The sequence below is a fragment of the Mercenaria mercenaria genome, chromosome 14 (genome assembly GCF_021730395.1).
Source record: "Mercenaria mercenaria strain notata chromosome 14, MADL_Memer_1, whole genome shotgun sequence".
Lineage (NCBI taxonomy): Eukaryota > Metazoa > Mollusca > Bivalvia > Venerida > Veneridae > Mercenaria > Mercenaria mercenaria.
The window spans coordinates 43,581,266-43,606,353 of record NC_069374.1 but is presented as its reverse complement, the minus strand read 5'-3'; the positions used below and the strand labels follow the sequence as shown (position 1 = coordinate 43,606,353).

The window sequence follows — 25,088 nt, the reverse complement described above, 5'->3', positions numbered from 1 at the left end:
TAATACTGAGTTTATTTAACAAATTCAACATTACAGCAGTTATTTCCCTTCTCACACTCATGGACTAAAAAGCGTATACTCATAATACTGAGTTCATTTAACAAATTCCACATTATATTTCAAACATAATCATTGTCTGATGAAGACACAAATAATATACACTTTTTTACATCAAAGCTTTACTGAATAAAATTACATGTATGTACACACAGAAATATATGTATATGTATACATATATACAGAACAGACAGTAACTAAATTAGTTTAACCTATTTTACTACACTATTCTAAAGACTGAACTGTAACACAGAGTCTGTTACATCAGCGGTAAATAAACAATAAAATGTACATAAATTACACATTGAAACAAAACTTTAAGCACTGCCGCCCATTCATATTCACAACCTTAGCAAAAAAATGGGATGTTTATTTACATATTTACAAGTTTGACAAATACACAATTCCAAACTCCTTTGAAATGGTTAGCTTGGCAGCGGACATCATCGATAAATTGAGAGTATGTTTTATCATTTTATCATGTTTAACATCCAGTCAACACAATAATAAATAAATAATAAATAAAAACAACAATAAACTTCTCTGCTTTTGATATGGTGGGGCCCAAGTGTACCCGGTACTCCGATCATATTCATGCATTGGCTGATATCTAGGTAGAACCACTGACCCATTTCAAACCGTAAGTAGAGAGGAGCAAGTACGTGACTCGAAGTCAGCCTCCTAAATCACTCGTCTGCCAGGGCCCAACTTGTTATTGAGAGCACTTACAACTTACTATGCATTTTGACATAAATGAAACATGTAATATACAAACTATGTACAAGTGAATTACAAATGTAACTGGAAAATACAAGGTCCAAACTGTTTACATTACAAATAAAAATATATATATAAAGAAAATCAAATCATTTCCAACATTAAAATTTAAAAGAGTATAGTTCTTGATGGAAGTTAAAATCTATAAAAAAAATCAAAATCAGAAAAGCTGACAGGGGAAGTTAATGTTGTATACTATAGTCTGTGCAATAGCAAATGCAATATAACTTTACACTGATTTAAATTGCTGAAAGCAGTATAATGGAAAACTATAAGAGTGTATCATACCAGCAGAATATGTATATAAAAACACATCTCTGTTTAAAAGCCATTATGGAAACCAAAATGAAATATTACAATCTGTCAAAAAGACACTTTGGAGGCATAGAATGCATCAAAGCAGATCCGGTTTTATCTAAAAAAAGACATTAATTTGCAAATTCTTTATAATTACTTGTTTTCGTCTAATTTTTACTTCTACATTCCAAATGATTACCATTGATTTTCCTTATTTTTCACTCATTGCTGAACTATCTAAAACACTGTTTACCCCGTTCATAAGATGAATGCATTTTAAAACTTTTACATTTTAAAACCATCATTAATAACTATACTCATTTAAAAGCAATATAAAACCATTAAACATTTCTAGGATGTGGAGGTCAAAGGAAATTTGTAAAGCTTTTCGTAATGTAATCCCTAACCAGAATCTCTTTACTTCATTTGAAAGACAAAAAAACGTGTTTTGTATTTATGTCCCTTGTTAACAGATCTGAAGGGTGACAAAGATTTGCACAAAATTTACCATGGACACAATGTTAAAAAGCACCTATGTAATTTTTTTCTTCAAAAATCATATTGATAAGGTAAGTATACAACTATCTCATTTACAATGCAGTCTGCTACATAATAACACAACAATCTGTATTACCTTCCTATAAAACCAAACACAAGATATATACATGTATAGACAACCTATTTACATGTAATTCAACTTAAACAATGCATGTGTATGTACAATACTATATGGAAAACACTTCAAATCTTAGTATACAAACAAGAACTAAAAAATAAATAACAGGCTAGAAGAGGAACATATTTACACTTCTGTTAGCTCATTTTTTCTCCAAGCCTAAAGCTGTGCTACCAATTAAAACAGGTACTAGTATATGATAATATGACATGAGATGTGTATTCCCGGATTGATGTAACAAAATGCTTAGGATCAATTAAGTGAGGATGAAACTGCTACAAAATTACAGACAGAATACTTACATATCAATTAACAAGAGCTGTCGGAGGACAGCAATGCTCGACTATTCAACAGCCTTGCCAACTGAATGAATACAAAAGTCAAAAAAGGGGCATAATTTAGTAAAAAAGCAAAATAGGGGTTATGGAACCTGCATAGTGCTTATCAGCTCATGACAGTGGACAAGTGTGTGGAGTTTCAATTCATTCCCATTAGTGGGTACTGAGATACCAGCTTACATATAAGAATCTAACCCAAAACTCCTAAGTTGAAAAAGGGGCATAATTTTGTAAAATGCAAAGTTGAGTTATTGACCCTTTGCACTGCATGTCAAATCATGACAGTGAACAAGTGTGTGAAGTTTCCATCCTTTCTCATTAGTGGATACTGAGATACCAGCTTACATATAAAAACTTAACCAAAAATTTCTATGTTCAAAAAGGGGCATAATTTTGTAAAAAAGTAAAATAAAGTTATGGGACCCGCTTTGTGCATGTATGTTCAAAAAAGGGGCATAATTTTGTATAAAAGCAAAATAGAGTTATTAACCTGTGCAATGTAAGTCAGTTTATCACAGTGAATAAGTGTGTGAAGTTTCAATCCATTCCCACAAGTGGTTGCTGAGATACCAGCTTACATACAAAAACTTTACCAAATCGGGACGTGGACGCGGACGCATGGGCGGGTCCGATAGCTCTAAATATTCTATGAATAGTCGGGCAAAAAAAGTATGGTTTATGCTATGACTGTATGTACAAAAAGGATATAAGGAAAGGCTGTTGTGATCTTCATAAAAATTTGTCAGAATGTTCACCTAAATGATATCTAGGTCAAGTTCAAAACTGGGTCACGTGCAATCAAAAACTAGGTCAGTATGTCTAAAAATAGAAAAACCGTATGACCTCTCTAGAGGCCATATATTTCATAAGATCTTCATGAAAATTGGTCAGAATGTTCACCTTGATGATATCTAAGTCAAATTCGAAAGTGGGTCACGTGCCTTCAAAAACTAGGTCAGTAGGTCAAATAATAGAAAAACCTTGTGACCTCTCTAGAGGCCATATTTTTCATTGGATCTGTATGAAAGTTGGTCTGAATGTTCATCTTGATGACATCTAGATCAAGTTCGAAACTGGGTCACGTGCCATCAAAAACTAGGTCAGTAGGTCAAATAATAGAAAAACCTTGTGACCTCTCTAGAGGCCATATTTTTCATTGGATCTGTATGAAAGTTGGTCTGAATGTTCATCTTGATGACATCTAGGTCAAGTTCGAAACTGGGTCACGTGCCTTCAAAAACTAGGTCAGTAGGTCAAATAATAGAAAAACCTTGTGACCTCTCTAGAGGCCATATTTTTCATGGGATCTGTATTAAAGTTGGTCTGAATATTCATCTTGATGATATCTAGGTCAAGTTCGAAACAGGGTCATGTGCGGTCAAAAACTAGGTCAGTAGGTCTAAAAATAGAAAAACCTTGTGACCTCTCTAGAGGCCATTCTTGTGAATGGATCTCCATAAAAATTGGTCAGAATGTTTATCTTGATGATATCTAGGTCAAGTTCGAAAGTGGGTCACGTGACATCAAAAAGTAGGTCAGTAGGTCAGATAATGAAAAAACGTTGTGACCTCTCTAGAGGCCATATTTTTCATGGGATCTGTATGAAAGTTGGTCTGAATGTTTATCTTGATGATATAATGGTCAAGTTTGAAACTGGGTGAACTGCGATCAAAAACTAGGTCAGTAGGTCTAAAAATAGAAAAACCTTGTGACCTCTCTAGAGGCCATACCCTTGAATGGATCTTCATGAAAATTGGTCAGAATGTTCATCTTGATGATATCTAGGTCAGATTTGAAACTGGGTCACCTGCCTTAAAAAACTAGGTCAGTAGGTCAAATAATAAAAAAACCTTGTGACCTCTCTAGAGGCCATACTTTTTATGGGATCTGTATGAAAGTTGGTCTGAATGTTCATCTTGATGATATCTAGGTCAGGTTTGAAACTGGGTCAACTGCGGTTAAAAACTAGGTCAGTAGGTCTAAAATTAGAAAAATCTTTTGACCTCTCTAGAGGCCATATTTTTCAATGGATCTTCATGAAAATTGATCTGAATGTTCACCTTGATGATATCTAGGTCAGTTTCGAAACTGGGTCACGTGCGGTCAAAAACTAGGCCAGTAGGTATAAAAATAGAAAAACCTTGTGACCTCTCTAGAGGCCATATTTTTCATGAGATCTTCATGAAAATTAGTGAGAATGTTCACCTTGATGATATCTAGGTAAAATTCAAAACAGGGTCACGTACCTTCGAAAACTAGATCAATTGGTCAAATAATAGAAAAAACCTTGTGACCTCTCTAGAGACCATATTTTTCAACAGATCTTCATGAAAATTGGTCAGAATTTTTATCTTGATAATATCTAGGTCAAGTTCAAAACGGGATCACATGAGCTCAAAAACTAGGTCACTATGTCAAATAATAGAACAAACGACGTCATACTCAAAACTGGGTCATGTGGGAAGAGGTGAGCGATTCAGGACCATCATGGTCCTCTTGTTTTTTTTTTTGTATAGTCTGTTAGGAAATAAATAATTGTCAGTGCAAATCTTTGATAAATGTTAGAGGTGTAACGATACGATAGTCTCACGATACAATACATATTGTGATACCGATGTGACATATAATACTTAAGTTTCAAACACATCCATTGCTTGTTCAAAATGTGATTAATCGCCTTAAATTGGAAATTTATCATCTATTTATGCATATAGACAGCTTTGACTTAGGAACTCAGAATGTAAGGCTTTTTAACTGTACCTTTAAGATCCTTTATTTTCTGTTGGTCCAGTGAAGGTCTTGGATCATCAGCCTTTGAAGCCTTTCCAATTCCAAGGCCTTTAGTAGAACTTGCAAGTTCTGTTATTGCGAAAACTTCCCCACAAAGAAGATACATTTCAAGGCTTATTAACCTCTTATCAAACTTTCATAATTTTACTTACAAATATTATTACTCCATACAGCTTGTACTAATGATATTTTTTGTGCTTTTTTTCACTGACTGCCAGGCTTCTTAAATAATAAAAAAAAGAGTGTAATATATAAAATAAAAGAAAATATACACATACCATTTCATTTGATTGATTCCTGTCAGTCTGAGACAAGTCAACAGATGTTGAACAGTTTGCACTGATACTCCCTTGAGTTTTGAGTTTTTTGCCTGTATCCTTGATTTCTGTTCAACAACCTAAAGTTGTAAATAATAAAATTAGTCAAAATCCACTATATTCTTAAAACTTTTTTTTTAGTTTTCCTGAAAAATCCTGGCAGTCGAAAGGCATAAAATGACTAATGCTGAAACATAACAGGCCTGAACTGAACTGTCACTTTTCTCCCAACAAAGTGCCATTTAACCCTTACCATGCTAAATTTCTAAAATGGACTGGCCCATCTTCCAATTTAGACAGTATATTATCTGTTATTGGGGTGTTTGCCAAAAGGATACTGGCTGAATAGCAAACAGTTGCAGATCATGGTCAGACTGCATGATGTATTTCTTCTGCAGAACTTGTGCATATCTTTTAAAATGTTGGTTTAACAAAATAGATAGACACAAGTGTTTAATACTGGGAGAATACAGATAATCCCTCTCACTTGAATTGGCTGATAGTGCTCTTTTCAGATTAACAATTAATGTACTGTCTAAAAACATGTGTTGGTTATATAATACAATACGTTTTGCAGATAATTCATATTGCTTCAAAAATTTTGATCTTTACATTGCAGTTTTCAAGTGAAGAATTTACAGTTATTTTGTAACCTGAAATAATACGTTGGAAAATTCTTCCTTAGTTTTGTATGACTTCCTTATAAATTATTCAAACCATTACCTTTTCTTTTGTATTCTCCCTGTGGCTGTGTCTTCTAGGAGACCATCTTGGAAATTCACCTGCATTTGTCTGAAAAAGCAAGTTAACTAGTGTTAAACTTAATATAGCAAGATTTACTTAGAGTGATATTCCAGCGATTAAGCGATATCTAGTCAATCTCTTTGAAGTAATATACATTACAAAGTCAGATTACTAAAATTGCTTAAGACTTAATGAGTGTGTGTTTGTGCGTTCGGGTTTAACGTCTTTTTTAACAATTTTTCAGTCATATAAACGACGGTGTCTACTTGTAGCAGTGAGCACAATGCCCAACTTTATAGTGCTGCCTCACTGGCATATCAAGCCGTAGACACGTGACATGATAACCCACCCATTTACATTATCCTGACACCGGGCTGACCAGTCTTAGCACTACCCTCTTAATGCTAAGCGCCAAGCGAGGAAGCTGCTAGTACCATTTTTTTAAGTCTTTGGTATGATGCAGCTGGGGATCGAACCCATGACCTCCCACACTCGAAGCGGACGCTCTACGACTAGGCTACCGAGGCGGTATAAGCAATTTAAAAGCATTTATTTTCTTCATCTTTTTTTGTGTAACTTTTTATAAAAAAGCACATAAGACAATGGCACATTCCTCAATTCAGCAACATCCCAGCCTGACCCAAACATCCAGGGCCATAACTTGGCAAGACTTGTGTAACAGACTTACATTTTTTAAGAACTAATATATCTCATCCAGTGATTTGATGTTGAATAAAATCATTGTTTTAATGTTAAAATTTCTATTCTGACTAACAGAAGGTAAAACAACAACCTAAGAATTTAATTAATCAAGTAAATTTCCATCTTTTTATTAAAAGTAATCCTATTTGTATAAGCCTAACAATCTTACCAATTTTGTGTAAGTCTTGGTTACTGTATCTGCTCTCTTAGCCGGTGTGCTTGACAAAAAGGTTTTATGTCTGAGCCGGGCAGTGTGTCATCATGGGAGGGGGCCCCCCCCCACCCAAGGGGTAGACATATATACTGTTTGAATCATCATTCCCCATTAGACCAAGGAAGGAACTAGTGTGTTCATTGATCTGAGGCTGAAATGAATTTTGAATAATTTGTTTACATAAACTTCAGATAAAAATGAATAGATTAAATAGCCATGCACATCATTTTCTATGCAAATATAAATTGGCTAAAGTAAGACTAATCTTACACTTTATTTCTATCTGTTATGCTCAGATTTTACCTAAGGCCACATTTAAAGAAGTCTTTGTTGTCTTCCGATCCTACTTTTTAAAGTTGGGTAGGTAGGTAGGTAGGCAATTCTTTTTTTTATTTTTGGTGGGGGGATTATACTTTTACCAGTAGATATATGATCGTTTCTTACAGAATATTTCTTCTGTAAAAATAAGACAAATCTATAATTATATGTTGTATTAAAGGGTGAAATTAAATGATACAATTTAAACTTCCTTATTTTGTTGAAATATAATTGTGACAGTTGTCATATCGCAACTTAAAAAATAATTTGATCAGCATTGTCAAATAAAAACTTTTTTTTGGGGTGCAGCATTTTATGTGGGTAGGGTAGGGAGACAGCAAACGAACGTATTTTTAATTTTGGCCTAACAGCTGAAAAAACTATATGATTGACAATTTATCTTCTTTCTACAATTTAAATTTCTAAGATGTAATAAGTCTTTACAATAACGGAAAGTGACAATAATTGTAAACACAGTACCTGGGAACATGGATGGCTGCAGCCAAGTTGTTGCAGATGATACACCAGATTTTGTAAAAAACTGATGAATTCCGGTTGGCAAACGGCCCTCAAAGTTTGAAGAACTTCAGGTGAAGGGACTGTAAAATTCAAGGCATAAATCATCAGTACAGCTTTCTGTACCAGCATACATAATGAAATCTGTTCGTAATCCAGTCATTTCATCAACATATTTAAAACAAATGTAACAAACTGAATGTACACTGTGGTTATCTTTATTCAAATTACAATTAAGAAGCACAAATGAACAAAGTCTGAAATAGGTTATTTCATTAAATTAAAGAATTGTTTAAGGAGTTTGAACCAAACTGAAAACTTAATATCATTATTGCTGAATAATGCTTTGAGTTATATGAATCAAATTTAAAATGCTTTATCTATTTCTTTGATATACTACCAGGAATTGCAGGTCTATTTGCCAACTCATCAGCCATTCCGCCAACAACAGCCATGGCATTTTGACAAGTTTGCCAAGTGTTTATTAGCTAGGCTGGATTGATGAGCTCTGTGTTGCTGCATGATGTTTCCTGCAACTGCTGTGCAGACTGTCACTGGTGTGCAGACTGTCACTGATGTGCAGACTGTCACTGGTGTGTAGACTGCAACTGGTGTGCAGACTGCAACTGGTGTGAGACTGTCACTGGTGTGCAGACTGTCACTGATGGATTGCTACTTTGAGTGGTCTTCCTGTGTATATATAGCTAGGGGCTCATCTCCAACTGCTGAGGACTCCGATGTCAGCAGCTTGTTAAATATCCCCGGCAGCTTATCACTTACAGCTAGAAACTGGTCTGGGGCAGAGGGTTCCTCAACTTTTGGCAAGTCATTTACAGCTGGTAGCTTTGTTGCAGTAAACATTTCCCCTGCATCTAGTGGCTCACCTTCAGCTGGCAATTTAGTGTCCAAGACTGGGGGCTCTGCTGATACCAGGTTGATTTTTGCATCTGGCAGGTGATTACCTCCATCTCCTGCTGGCAGATGGTCATTTTTACCAGAATCATAAAACTGGTCAAACAGAGGTAACATCTGCTTCCCAACTTGGAGCGCAGTATCATCTAAACATGGTTCTGTAGAGGAGGCTTTACTTTTCTTAGGAGTGGCTTCCTTCTGTTTCTCAGCCAGTCTTTTTTCATTTCCTTTGCCATTTCTTTGGCAGGTAGACTGGTTTGTCCCTTTTTCTTCTTTGGACTAAGACTGGCTTCTTGCTCCTTGCTTTCTTTCATTACCTTTGTTTCAATTCTTTCTCTCTTTCCTGAAGTCCTCCCATGACTGATTTGGAAGTTAAAAAGGTCCTTTAAGGAGCGCTCTGGCCAGCAGCACACTTGTCCTCTAACACATTGCTGTGGGCAGCAGTGGCAAATCTTACCAGGGATTGTTCATTTTCTGTAAGCAATGAAATTAATGCAAACCATTAAAATATATATCTTTTTAGATGTAAGGCAGAAATCAGCTTACCCAACAACAAAATCAAACAACCCAGGATCTGTAGTATGATTGTCTTGGAGTTGGAATGACATGGATTGATGAAAACAAGTTATGTCCCAATTACACACGTAAAATATAGTTACGTGCTTTTTACGCACGGTATATGCCTCATTTTTTCATATGGGTAAGCTTATATTATTTAGGCCGTCCACTATGTCATATTCATATGAATAAGTTGACATTCTTGGTAACTTTTTTTATGAGAAAGGCTTGAATGATTTAACCAAAATTTTAAGTTAATAAAAACCCTTACTGGTTTTGGGAAGATATCATTTACGACTTTATTCTGTGACATTTATTCAAAGTGTGCAATTAAGATAAATGGAATAACCAACTATAAACATCTAGAAATGCAACTACTGCTATGGTAACTTTCACGTCTAAAAGAGCACACTGCCCCTTTAGGACAGCACCCTGCCCTTTTTGAGCTCAAGAAATAACACTATTTGGTGTTTTATACAAAACCTAGAATTATACACGTAGTTTTAATTTATCCGGTGTCAGCTGAAGTAGATTTAGGCTCCTTAGCCTACGGTACAAAAACAGTATCAACATTTTTCTAAAAAATAAAACAGATTATTAAATACACGCTGTCAAAATATTTCGACGGATGCACCTTTGGTTTTCCGTAATGGTTTAAGCCTAGCTTAGAATTATGATTTTTATGCCCCCACTTTGAGGGGGTGGGTGGGCATATAAATTTGCCTAGCTCCAAAAGTGTTTGACGTAGAGTCACAAACCTTTACAGGAATGTTGGTCAGCCTGTGTAGTTGTGCACCTGGGGTTTCGTGTCTGGATCGATTCATTCAGTTGTGTAGGAATTATGGCCCCTGACTTAGTAAAATAATGGTCATTTTAATGTTGTGTGGCGCGTAGCTCCAAAAGTATTTGACCTAAAGTCACCAAAGTTTACAGGAATGTTGGTCAGCATGTGCAGTTGTGCACCTGGCACCTACACCTTTTGCGTCCGGATTCATTCAGTATTGTAGGAGTTATGGCCCCTGACCTAGGAAAGAATTGTCATTTTAATGTTTTATCGTGCGTATTGTTTTCCCAAAGTTGATCTGTGTCCTTTGTCATGTAATGGGGGCATCTGTGTCCCATGTACACATTTCTAGTTTATGTCAAGTTTAATGGCATTGTCTCTCAGTATGTTTGTATATCGATGAATGTAAATATAGAATTGTCAGATCCTTCCCAAGAATTTTTAACTGCCTGTCTTCTTCATATATATATTTTAATAACAAAAATGTCTGATTCTTCCATCTTCACAGGATGTCCTATAGGTTTGAACAGTTTAAATGTTGTTTTGCCAGCCTTTTTAGCTCGACTATTCGAAGAATAAGTAGAGCTATCCTACTCACCACGGCGTCGGCGTCACACCTTGGTTAAGTTTTTCGTACCAGTCCACATTTTGACAAAGTCTTTTGAGATAAAGCTTTGAAACTTTCAACACTTGTTTACCATCACCATGGCCAGTTATCGGCAAGAGCACATAACTCCATCAGTGATTTTGGCTGAATTATGGCCCCTTTTGACTTAGAAATCATGGTTACGTTTTTCGTACCAGTTCATATTTTGACAAAGTCTTTTGAGATAAAGCTTTGAAACTTACAACACTTGTTTACCATCACCATGTCCAGTTATAGGCAAGAGTACATAACTCCCTCAAGGATTTTGGCTGAATTATGGCCCCTTTCCACTTAGAAATCTTGGTTAAGTTTTTCGTACAAGTTCATATTTTGACAAAGTCTTTTTAGATAAAGCTTTGAAACTTTCAGCCCTTGTTTACCATCACCATATCCAGTTATAGGCAAGAGCACATAACTCCATCAAGGAATTTGGCTGAATTATGGCCCTTTTTGACATAGAAATCTTGGTTAAGTTTTTCGTACAAGTTCATATTTTGACAAAATCAAGAGTACAGAACTCTGACAACTATTTTGGCTGAATAATGGCCTATTTGGACTTTGAAATTGGTTCACACATTGCCATTTAGTGCAAGACTTATCGAAATCCACAAATACGGGAACATTGTTTGTCTAATTTATTTTATTCTTTTGTCTGAAAATCTGTAGAAATATTTTGACCCCATTCTTCAATCAATTCTTCGAATAGTCGAGTGGCTGTCATCCGACAGCTCTTGTTTTTTATTCTCAGAACTGCTATACTATAAAATAGCTAAGTGTTTCATATATTAAAACACTAAACTACATGTGTCAAAAGAAAGCTCACATCGACGTAAATATAATCTGAAATAATTATTAAAACAAACGAAACAAAAAAAAAAAAAACTTGTATGGATCCTCGCCTCCAATTTTCAGTGACACCAATGTTTTGAATACATTTGGTGCTGTCGGCAGGTGGACTTGTTCAAAGAGCTCGGTGAATGTCCATCTATCCGGGAATTCCCCACATTTTTTTAGCTCACCTGAGCATGAAGTGCTCAAAGGTGAGCTTTTGTGATTGCCCAGTGTCTGTCTTCCGTCCGACGCCGTCGTCAACAATTTGACTGTTAACTCTCTAGAGGTCACAATTTTGGTCCAATCTTAATGAAACTTGGTCAGAATGTTACCCTCAATAAAATCTTGGATGAGTTCAATATTAGGTCATCTAGGATCAAAAACTAGGTCACCAGTTCAAATCAAAGGAAAAGCTTGTTAGCACTCTTGCGGTCACAATTTTGGCCCAGTCTTCATGAAACTTGGTCCGAATGTTACTCTCAATAAAATCTTGGACAAGTTTGATATTGGGTCATCTGGGGTTAAAAACTAGGTCACAAGGTCAAATCAAAGGAAAAGCTTGTTAACACTCTAGAGGTCACAATTTTGGCCCAATCTTAATGAAACTTGGTCAGAATGTTATCCTCAATAAAGTCTTGGATGAGTACGATATTGGGTCTGGGGTCAAAAACTAGGTCACCAGGTCAAATCAAAAGAAAATCTAAACAGTGTAGAGGCCGCATTTATGACTGTATCTTCATGAAACTTAGTCAGAATCTTATTATTTACTTATTATTATTTCGTAAGGTCCAGTTTGAATCTGGGTCATGTAGGATCACAAACTAGTCACCCCGTCAAATCAAAAGTAAAGCTAGTTTTCACTGTAGAGGCCACATATATGACCATATCTTAATGAAACTTGATCAAAATGTTAATCTTGATGATATATAGGTCAGGTTCAAATCTGGACCAGTTGGGGTCAAAACCTAGGTCACTAGGTCAAATCAAAGGAAAAGTTTGTTAACACTTTAAAGGCCACATTTATGACCATTTCTTAATGAAACTTGGTCAGAATGTTAATCTTGATGATCTTTAGGTCAAGTTTAAATCTGGGTCAGGTGGGTTCAAAAACTATGTCACTAGGTTAAATCACAGGAAAAGCTTGTTAACACTATAGGGGCCACATTTATGACTGTATCTTCATGAAACTTAGTCAGAATATTAAACTTGATGATCTTTAGGTCAAGTTCGAATCTGGGTCATATCGGATCAAAAACTAGGTCAAGGGGTCAAATCAAAGGAATAGCTAGTTAACACTTTAGAGGCCACATTTATGACCATATCTTAATGAAACTTGGTCAGAATGTTAATCTTGATGATCTTTAGGTCAATAGGTCAGGTGAGTGATACAGGGCCTTCATGACCCTCTTGTTTTACAGATGTTCCTAAATGAGAGCATTTATCTGCCAGAACGGCCAACAAACATGTTGGAGTCGGCATCATCAGCCATGCCATGCCACAGTAGTAGTGTACAAGGATGAAACTGAGGACATCTGAATTGCTTTGATTTGCTCTCATTTAAATTCGAACTGGTGAATGATTCTTACCGCGAATAATTCATACTGATTTTTTTTTCGAACCCGCTAATTTTCGTCCGAAAAAAAGTTTAGGGTTGGGGGCTAAAATTAGGGTTGGTAGAGTCACCGGAAACATAGATAATTTTTAGCTCACCTGAGCAATGCTCAGGTGAGTTTTTGTGATCGCTCGGTGTCCGGTGTCTGTCTGTCATCTGTCAACATTTAGCTTGTGTATGCGATAGAGGCTGTATTTTTCAACTGATCTTCATGAAATTTTGTCAGAATGATTACCTTGATGAAATCTAGGCTGAGTTCGAAAATGGGTCATCTGGGATCAAAAACTAGGTCACTAGGTCAAACCAAAGAAAAACCTTGTGTATGCGATAGAGGCTGTATTTTTCAATTGATATTCATGAATATTGGTCAGAATGATAACCTTGATGAAATCTAGGCCGAGTTTGAAAATGGGTCATCTTGGGTCAAAAACTAGGTCACTAGGTCAAATCAAAGAAAAACTTTGTGTATGCGATAGAGGCTGTATTTTTCAATTAATCTTCATGAGTATTGATCAGAATTATAATCTTGATGAAATCTAGCCCGAGTTCGAAAATGGGTCATCTCGGGTCAAAAACTAGGTCACTAGGTCAAATCAAATAAAAACCTTGTGTATGTGATAGAGGCTGTATTTTTCAATTAATCTTCTTGAATATTGGTCAGAATGATAACCTTGATGAAATCTAGGCCCAGTTTGAATATAGGATATCTCGGGTCAAAAACTAGGTCACTAGGTCAAATCAAAGAAAAACCTTGTGTATGCGGTAGAGGCTGTATTTTTCAATTGATCTTCATGAAATTTGGTCAGAATGAATGCATTGATGAAATCTAGGTCAAATTTGAATATGGGTCATCTGGGGTCAAAAAGTAGGTCATTAGGTCAAATCAAAGAAAAACTTTGTGTATGCGATAGAGGCTATATTTTTCGATTAATCTACCTGAAATTAAGTCAGAATGATTGCCTTGATGAAATCTAGGTCGAGTTTGAATATGGTTCATCTGAGATCAAAAACTAGGTCACTAGGTCAAATTAAAGAAAAACCTTATGTATGCGATAGAGGCTGTATTTTTCAATTGGTATTCATGAAATTTCCTTAGAATGATTGCCTTGATTAAATCTATGTTGAGTTTGATTATGGGTCATCAGACTCAAAAAGTAGGTAATTAGGTCTAATCAAAGAAAACCCTTCTGTATGCGATAGAGGCTGTATTTTTCAATTAATTTTCTTAAAATTTGTTCAGAATGATTGCCTTGATGTAATCTAGGTCAAGTTCAATTATAGGTAATCTGGGTCAAAAGTAGGTCACTAGGTTTAATCAAAGAAAAACCTTGTGTAAGTGATAGAGGCTGTATTTTTCAACTGATCTTCATGAAATTTTGTCAGAATGATAGCCTTGATGAAATCTAGGTCAAGTTCGAATATGGGTAGTCTGAGGTCAAAAACTAGGTCACTAGGTCAAATTAAAGAAAATACTTATTTATACTTGAGGTTTTTTGCTCCAGTTTTAATTATAATTGGTCAGAATATTTTTATGCCCCCGAAGGGAGGCATATAGTTTTTGAACCGTCTGTCTGTCTGTCGGTCTGTCCGCAATTTTCGTGTCCGGTCCATATCTTTGTCATCGATGGATGGATTTTCAAATAACTTGGCATGAATGTGTACCACAGTAAGACGACGTGCAGTGCGCAAGACCCAGGTCCGTAGCTCAAAGGTCAAGGTCACACTTAGACGTTAAAGGATAGTGCATTGATGGGCGTGTCCGGTCCATATCTTTGTCATCGATGGATGGATTTTCAAATAACTTGGCATGAATGTGTACCACAGTAAGACGACGTGCAGTGCGCAAGACCCAGGTCCGTAGCTCAAAGGTCAAGGTCACACTTAGATGTTAAAGGATAGTGCATTGATGGGCGTGTCCGGTCCATATCTTTGTCATCGATGGATGGATTTTCAAATAACTTGGCTTGAATGTGTACCACAGTAAGACGACGTGCAGTGCGCAAGACCCAGGTCCGTAGCTCAAAGGTCAAGGTCACACTTAGATGTTAAAGGATAGTGCATTGATGGGCGTGTCCGGTCCATATCTTTGTCATCGATGGATGGATTTTCAAATAACTTGGCATGAATGTGTACCACAGTAAGACGACGTGTCACACGCAAGACCCAGGTCCGTAGCTCAAAGGTCAAGGTCACACTTAGACGTTAAAGATCATTTTTCATGATAGTGCATTGATGGGCATGTCCAGTCCATATCTTTGTCATTCATGCATGGATTTTAAAATAACTATGCATGAATGTGTGACACAGTAAGACGATGTGTCGTGCGCAAGACCCAGCTCCGTACGTCAAAGGTCCTAAACTCTAACATCGGCCATAACTATTCATTCAAAGTGCCATCGGGGGCATGTGTCATCCTACGGAGACAGCTCTTGTTTTACATGAAATCATTAGGTCAAACATGTTTACGCTAGCTGTTATGGTGTGTTTCTCAGGTGAGCGACCTAGGGCCATCTTGGCCCTCTTGCTTTTTTTTTGCCTTACTATCAAAGCTGTTGACCTGAAACTTGAAATAGTTATTAACTGTCAAAATGTACACTTGGAGAAACAAACCCCATAACTTTGATTTGTATGTTGTCAGAGTTATGCCCCTTTTTAACTTGAATGTTTGTTTAAAGTTTTATTAAGTTTTTACTGGCAAAGCGAGCACTGAGTAGTCTAATACAGGCAGCTTTTGTTAGAAATGCATTTCATATGGATATAGTCTGTTTTACTTTGCCTTAATAAATCATTTATATATATTATATACCTAATAAATTGTTAATAAAATTTGAAGCATCGAAAGAAGACATTATGTATCTGTATTCCATAGTTATTACAATAAGGACAGGATATACGATTTATTTAACAAAAATGGTCAGTGAGGTTACAGAAATTGCTCAAAATATATTGTGCATCTCATCTTGACATAGTGCAAAAATTGAACAATTTAATGCTTTATAAGGACATCCATCTAGATTAATAGAAACATTGGTTCTTTTATGTCAGCCACAAGTCATGGTCGACACTAAGGCCCATCTCAAAGCAATCACAGTTTAATTAACATAATCACTTGTGATTGATGAGAATCTACATAAATACTGACATTCCACTTTAAATCTATACAATAGTAGATCTACATATTAACGTATTAGACTTTTACAATGGATGCGGACAATGCAGACGTAATTTGTACTGTGGTCAAAATCTTGGGAATTTCTCAAACACAACTGAAACACAATCTATTTTAAAAAACAACAACAACAACAACAAAAAAAAACAACGAAATATAAAATGCAAATGTTTTTTAGCTCACCGGAGCACAAAGTGCTCGGGGTGAGCTATTGTGATCGCTCACCGTCCGGCGTCCGTCCGTCAGTCTGTCCGTCCACACTTTCCTTTAAACAACATCTCCTCCTAAACCACCAGGCCAATTTTGATGAAACTTCACTGTGATGTTCTATGGATGGTCCTCTTTAAAAATTGTTCAAAGAATTGAATTCCATGCAGAACTCTGGTTGCCATGGCAACCGAAAGGAAAAACTTTAAAAATCTTAACAAAAACCAGAAGCCCTAGAGCTTAGATATTTGGTATGAAGTATTGCCTAGTGGACCTCTACCAAGTTTGTTCAAATCATGACCCCGGGGTCAAAATTGACCCCACCCCAGGGGTTACTTGATTTTACATAGAAAAATCTTAAAAAATCTTCTTCTCAAAAACCAGAAGCCCTAGACCTTAGATATTTGACATGTAGCATTGCCTAGTGGACCTCTACTAAAATTGTTCAAAGCATGACCCCGGGGTCAAAATTGACCCCGCCCCAGGGGTCACTTGATTTAACATACGAAAATCCTCAAAAAATTTCTAAAAATAACCAGGAGGCCTAGAGCTTACATATTTGACATGTAGCATTGCCTAGTGGACCCCTACAAAATTTGTTCAAATCATGACCCCTGGGGTCAAAATTGACCCTGCCCCAAGGGTCACTTGATTTTACATAGGAAAATCTTAAAAAATCTTCTTCTCAAAAAGCAGAAGCCCTAGAGCTTAGATATTTGACATGTAGCATTGCCTAGTGAACCTCTACTAAGTTGTTCAAATCATGACCCCGGGGTCAAAATTGACCCCGCCCTAGGGGTCACTTGATTTTACATATGAAAATCTTCAAAAATTTTCTTAAAATAAACCAGAAGGCCTAGAGCTTAGATATTTCACATGTAGCATTGCCTAGTGGACCTCGACAACATTTGTTCAAATCATGACCCCCAGGGGTCACTTGATTTTACATAGGAAAATCTTCAAAAAAATTCTAAAAATAAACCAGGAGGCCTAAGTCTTAGATATTTGACGTGTAGCATTGCCTAGTAGACTTCTACAAAATTTCTTCAAATCATGACCCTGGGGTCAAATTGGCTCCGCCCCATGGGGTTACTTGATTGTACATAAAAAAATCTTCAAAATTTTCTAAAAATAAACCAGAAGGCCTAGAGCTTAGACATTTGACATGTAGCATTGCCTAGTGGACCTCTACAAAATTTGTTCAAATCTTGACCCAGGTCTGTAGCTCAAAGGTCAAGGTCACACATAGACGTTATAGGTCATATTTCATGATAGTGCATTGATGGGCGTGTCCAGTCCATATCTTTGTCATTCATGCATGGATTTTAAAATTATTGGGCATGAATGTGTACACAGTAAGACGACATGTCGCGCGCAAGACCCAGGTCCGTAGGTCAAAGGTCCTAAACTCTAACATCAGCCATAACTTTTTATTTAAAGTGCCATCGGGGGCATGTGTCATCCTATGGAGACAGCTCTTGTTCGTCCGGCTCCGCCCCTATTTTTAGAGTTATGGCCCCTAAAATAGTCAAAAATGCCTATTTTCACCTTGTGACGTGCCTAGCTCAAAACATATTTCATATAAATTGATTAAACCTTGCATGAGCCTTTAAATCATGATATAAACTTGCCCACCTCCTATTTTTCATTTTGGTCTGCCACTCTGCCCCCATTTTTAGAGTTATGGCCCCTGAAATAGGCAAAAATGCACATTTTCACCTTGTGACACGCCTAGCTCAAAAAGTATTTCATATAAAGTGAGTCTTTATCATGATATGAACTTGTGCACCTCCTATTTTTAGCTCGACTCTATGAAGTATAAGGAGAGCTAGCCTAATGTGTTTAAAAGATATCTGGGATTCTGATCGTAATAATTTTATAAGTACATAATGAGTCTCATGTTAAACATTTTCTTTATTCATTTTTGTTAACAACTACTTATCCAAACTTCATTTGGTCATTGACAAAATGATTCCCTGTTACCCTAGTTGGTTCAAGGTTAGAATGGGTTGACTAGGTCAAAGATCAAGGTCACAGGGACCTGAATATTGAAAATTATTTCCACTCAATATCTGGACAAGTGTTTTACCTGTGTCATTGAAACTTCATAGGTATGTTGGTCTTGATGTGAACATGACCCCTTTTGATTTTGGGGTCACTGGATCAAAGATAAAGGTCACAGGGATCTATACATTGAGAATGGTATTTTTTTACTTTGTTTTTCTTACACCATTTTTTCCCCCTTTTTCCTTTAACAGGGTTTATTAATTTTGGTGGTTATTTATTGTATGTCTTTATTAGAACTTTAACTCATTTGACCTTGAAACTTTATACGTATGTTGGTCTCGATGTGTACATGACCTCTATTGATTTCGGGGTCAAAGGTCATGGTCGCAGGGACGTGAAAATTGAAAATCATTTCCGCTTAATATCTGGACAAGTGTTTCACCTAGGACCTTGAAACTTTATACGTTTGTTCGTCCATTTGATTTCTGGGTCACTGGTTCAAAACTGAAGGTCACAGGGATCTAAACATTGAAACTGGAGTTTTTCTTTAAGATTTTTACACCATTTTTTCCCATTTTTCTTCAATAGTGTTTATTAGTTTAGGGGTTATTTATTGTGTGCCTTTATTAGAACTTTGACTCATTATCACTTTATTAGGAAAACACGTCCAAAATGCCAACAGGCGTTAGCTGCTTGTTTAAAATGAAAAGAAAAGCTTTATGAAATTTTAAGCTTACGTCCATTTGGAGGTTGAATAAATGCCTAGACCAAACATGTGAACACAGATAATGAATAAGTTGTATCACATTTAAAGGGATTCCTATAGTTTTTTTAATAATGCGCATCTTTCTGCGCAGCTGACACTTTCTATGGAAAACTGAAGTGAAGTCAACATAAAATTTTGTTGAAACATGTAACAGACAATCTTAGATATGAGGATTCTTGATTGAAATATCATTTTTGATAAGTTTTTTCAGTAATCAAATGTTGATATTTGTTTATGTTGTATTGACAAGTTTCATGCCTGACAGGTATTTTGCTATTTTATGTGGTTGTGTTTTCGCATCGCATTTTAGTACAAAGACAGTGTTGTTCATATAATGTAAGACAATTGAATTAGTACTGCTAAGACAATATCACCTCACAGATTATTTAGTATTCAATTATAGAAAGAATTAAGAATTTTTAAAACTTTTTTTTAACTTCTATCAGATATACATGTAATCAATTTTGTCAGGTTCAGGCCATTTTCGTCCAAACAGTTGTTGTATTCAAGCGGTCTTAACATAAAATTTAGCCTGGTGACCTATACATTTTACGCTCACAATACAATTATTTATACACAAGAAAAACAGGAATATATTCTATGAAACAGTTTTTTCAAGATTTAAAAAAATATTCTTCAATAAGGGTATTTTTTCATTGAAAAAGATTCACAAAAGTGAATATGATTTTTTTTTCATTTGTACCCATTCTTGTATGGATATACAATGTAGTATTATCACTATGATATCAAATAAGTATATAATAAAATCTGTAAAAAGAATAAACCTTATTGTGCTGTCTTTTTAGCTCACCTGTCACATAGTGACAGGGTGAGCTTTTGTGATCATCCGTAGTCCGTGCGTCTCGTGCGTCCGTCCGTGCGTCAACAATTTCTTGTCTGCACGATAGTGGTTTCATTTATGATTTTATTTTAACCAAACTTGCACACAATATGTATCACCATAAGATCTCGGTTCCTTTCTTGAACTGGCCAGATTCCATTATGAGTTTCAGAGTTATGGCCCCTGAAAGGGCCAAAATTAGCTATTTTGACCTTGTCTGCACAATAGCAGCTTTATTTATGATTTGATTTTTACCAAACTGGCACACAACTTGTATCACCATAAGATCTTGGTTCCTTTCTTGAACTGGCCAGATTCCATTATGGGTTCCAGAGTTATGGCCTCTGAAAGGGCCAGAATTAGCATTTTTGACCTTGTCTGCACAATAGCAGCTTCATTTATGATTTTATTTTAACCAAACTTGCACACGGCTAGTATCACCATAAGATCTTGGTTCCTTTCTTGAACTGGCGAGATTCCTTTATGGGTTCTAGAGTTATGGCCCCTGAAAGGCCAAAATTAGCTATTTTGACCTTGTCTGCACAATAGCAGCTTCATTTATGATTTGAATTTAATCAAACTTGCACAAAACTTGTGTCACCATAAGGTCTCAGTTCCTTTCTTGAACCAGCTAGATCCCTTAATGGGTTCCAGAGTTATGGCCCCTGAAAGGGCCAAAATTAGCTATTTTGACCTTGTCTGCACAATAGCAGCTTCATTTATGATTTGATTTTAACCAAACTTGCACACAACTTGTATCACCACAAGGTCTTGGTTCCTTTCTTGAACTGGCCAAATTCCATCATGGGTTCCAGAGTTATGGCCCCTTAAAGGTCCAAAATGGGCTGTTTTGGCTTTTGCAGCCATATAGAGACTTCATTTATGGTTTTATTTGATACAAACTTCCAAAATATCTTCAACAACAATAAATCTTAGATTCCATGACAAATCAGATCCAATCGTAGGTTCCAGAGTTATTTTATATCTGATTACCTCCCCTGATTGTAATCAAAATGGATTTATATCAGTAAGTACTTATAGGACTTATTTGAAATTTCATAATTGTCATTAGTTGGAGTGAGCCAATCAGGGTAGATAACAATGGACTGATTTTATGTCAAATTACCTCCCTTTATTTCAAATTTAAATGGGTATATCTCCGTAACTAATGAAGATACTGATCTGAAATTTCATTTATGTCAACAGATTTATTTGGCAGAGCCTTCTTTCGTTCACTTACAATATTTTTTTTTAATTACTTCCCTTTACGTTACTATAAATAGCTTATTTTTAGGAACTTTTTTATAAAATAATATGAATGATGCATTTTGTGTGAGAAAGATGCATGTTTTATCAGTAGAGAATTTTCATGAAAAAAAATCACTGCCTGACTAGGGGTAACCGAGTTCAAATAGAAAAAAAGTGCTCAAAAGTGAGGTCAACATGTACATTTCTTGCAGTTTTTCTATAGTTCTTGGATAGTTCTTTCATCCTGAGTAAAAGTTTAAATATAAGGGAAGGCCCATGACCGGAAACATTACAATGTCGGGCTATAGAAATTGAGTTGGTTCCATATGACCTAAAGCAGTCTATTTAAAAATGGAGGCGTCTTGAAAAAGAGAGATTGAAAAAAGCGAAAAGGAGTAAATTCAACGGATTACTGAACAGTAGTCCACTGCTGTCCATGAACAGGCCCAATCAAACCAAGCCTGCAACATTTTCGTATTTGTTGTGTTGAACAATCTTTGGAGTTTCCACTTTTTAGCTCACCTGTCACAAAGTGACAAGGTGAGCTTTTGTGATCGCGCAGCGTCCGTTGTCCGTCGTCCGTGCGTGCGTCCGTCCGTGCGTGAACTTTTGCTTGTGACCACTCTAGAGGTCACACTTTTCAAGGGGTCTTTATGAAAATTGGTCAGAATGTTCACCTTGATGATATCTAGGTCAAGTTTGAAACTGGGTCACGTGCCTTAAAAAACTAGGTCAGTAGGTCAAATAATAGAAAAACCTTGTGACCTCTCTAAATGCCATATTTTTCATAAGATCTATATGAAAGTTGGTCTGAGTGTTCATCTTGATGATATCTAGGTCAAGTTTGAAACTGGGTCAACTGCGGTCAAAAACTAGGTCAGTAGGTCTAAAATTAGAAAAATCTTTTGACCTCTCTAGATGCCATATTTTTCAATGGATCTTCATGAAAATTGGTCTGAATGTTCATCTTGATGATATCTAAGTTATTTCGAAACTGGGTCACGTGCGGTCAAAAACTAGGCCAGTAGGTATAAAAATAGAAAAACCTTGTGACCTCTCTAGAGGCCATATTTTTCATGAGATCTTCATGAAAACTAGTGAGAATGTTCATCTTGATGATATCTAGGTCAAGTTCAAAACAGGGTCACGTACCTTCGAAAACTAGGTCAATAGGTCAAATAATAGAAAAACCTTGACCTCTCTAGAAGCCATATTTTTCAATGGATCTTCATGAAAATTGGTCAGAATTTTATCTTGATGATATCTAGGTCAAGTTCAAAACTGGGTCACATGAGCTCTAAAACTAGGTCACTAAGTCAAATAATAGAAAAAACGACGTCATACTCAAAACTGGGTCATGTGGGAACAGGTGAGCGATTCAGGACCATCATGGTCCTCTTGTTTATTTTCTTATATAAAAGTTAACTCCATTTATTTCTTTTTGTTTTTCGAAGCGTTATAGTTTCTGAGGGGAATATAAGTCTCTAAAAATTTGATATGCTATAAAATGTCGAAAAAAACGTGATAAAATTGGATTTTATATGAATGAAAACAGTCGGATTTAGTGGTGTTCAGCCTTAATTACCAAACGTTGACTGGCCCCTGGCGTTCCGAAACAGGATAGAGAACCAGGGAAGTAACCGGTGTTGATGTACACAAATTCCACTCACTCGAGCAGAAGCCGGATTCTGAATTTATACGTCAAGTTTAAGGCTAATTTTGTGTTAATTTGCATCCTAGTATCTGAAGATGACTGACAAAAAGTGAGTAGACTTGTAATATTTGACCTTATGCTGAACTCTTGTTCCATGTCAGTCATTTTGTAAGCCGGTCGTAGTCTGTTGAAAAAAATTGCAACAAAAAACATGATTTTCATCTTGAAGTTGAAATCAAAACTTACCAAAAAATGTAATTAAATGATTAAATTGTGGCTATTTTTTTTCATTGTATGAATAATAAAGTGATTTCGTTGAACTTAGAATCTACTGATGGATTAAAGTCATGTCCTAGATTTTACATATTACTTATTACATTGAATCTCAGATAACTGAACATATTCATACAGAAAAAATCGTAATAATAAAGTGCAAAATATATCATGTTTTGTTTTATTTTTTTATTCATAAACATATAACACAACATAAAAAAAGAACGGGGTCACCTACGGACCAACACAGTTAATGATATTTTCATCAGAAATGATATACTCTATTTCTAATGTCAGATACGTTAACAAAAGTTTTATCTTTGTCAATAGCAGTACAATTTTGCAAATGAGTCAATTGGTGTTTTTTTTTATTTTGTTTTAATATATCCTGAGAAAAAGACATCAAACATTTTGTATGTTTCATAATTTGTTCATTTGGTTTTCATGTTAACTTATGTTAATAAGGATTTACATTGAAAAATTGTTAAAAGCAATTGTTTAATTCATTTAACTGCTGTTTTGATAGTTAGTTTTCTGGCTTCTTTATTTAAAAACGAAGATTAAACATTGATCATTAAAAAACACATATATGTTAATATCTTAACATATTTATGAACAATTTTTAAATCGCTTTATAAAGACTGTTATTGTTAACGTACCTGACGTAAGGTCATACAAAAACAAAATACCTAAATTGTAAAAATATGCAGCAAAGTGACTAGAAAAATCATCTTCATTGATGTCGAATTAAATGTAGGCTAAAAACAACATACTAACAACTTTCAAATCTCGCATTAACACAAATTACAATGATATTTTAACGTACCTGACCTTAATGTAGTTTTGGCCAGAAAGTAACATATAAATTCAAAAGGAACAATTTTGATTAAGCATTTTTGTAATAATTTACAAATGCTTGTCAAAACACGGGTAAATTTACTGTTCACTACCTGAAAACTTCTTGTAATGACTAAAGTATTTATGTTAACGTACTTGACATATTTATCTATGTTTCTTAATAAAAACTTCAAATTGTTAAACACATCTAACAGTTACTTAAATTGTTACTAAAATAAACAAACGCATTTCCCAGGCATATTTACACTTATATCATCTCGTTCCATGAAGCTAGTTACGCGTTTCTTTATCCTTTCTCTTTCTAGAACCTTTCTTCTCATCGACAGCAATTAATCGTTTAGATTTTGTTTTTTTCTATACACTTCGTGCTATGCCTGTTTCTTTGCTCATCAAGTCAAGACATCTGTACTTTCTAATGTTTCCACTGACTATATTGGCAACAACTCTTCTTTTCTTTTGGGTTTTATTCTTCTTCTGTGATTGTACTTCAGCAATAATAGCATTAGCCATTATAAACTTCCTTTTTATCTTTGTTGGTACCTTTCTTGGGGTAAATAAAATCTGGAAAGTAGATCCCTCGGAAGCACCGAGAACAGGCAAAAAGTGAAAATTGCAGACTCGGTTTGATTGAGTCTGTTCATGAGCAGTAATGGAAAATGCAACACTGCCCACGCCCCCCAGCACCGGCTTAAGCAGTATTCAATCTTCAAACCTAAGTAAAATGAAATCAATGATCCCGAAGGACCAGAAAATATAACAACACTGAGATGAAATCGGGGCGATTTTATACGGCCGTCACACAGCACTTAACACCCGCTGTTGTGAAGTTAATAAAATCTGGGAAGTAGATCCCTCGGAGCATTATTCTGAACGGACAACAAGAAACAAAAGTAGTCAATCAATGATAGTAAAAATGAGTTTCTGTGATCGTTTCCTGGGCTCAAAACTCATTTTTACTATCATTGATTGACTACTT

At 35.7% G+C, this 25,088-nt stretch overlaps 1 protein-coding gene across 1 annotated transcript in view; it reads left to right on the top strand.

Moving 5' to 3' along the window:
• Positions 1 to 22,943: 22,943 nt before the first annotated feature.
• The window catches only part of LOC123527355 (6-phosphogluconate dehydrogenase, decarboxylating-like), a 39,950-nt gene continuing 37,805 nt past the window's right edge, over positions 22,944 to 25,088 (top strand). The window contains exon 1 of the mRNA XM_053523348.1: positions 22,944 to 23,090. Within this exon, the coding sequence (XP_053379323.1) occupies positions 23,077 to 23,090 (14 nt within the window). The 5' untranslated portion in view covers positions 22,944 to 23,076. The remainder of the gene's footprint in view (positions 23,091 to 25,088) is intronic.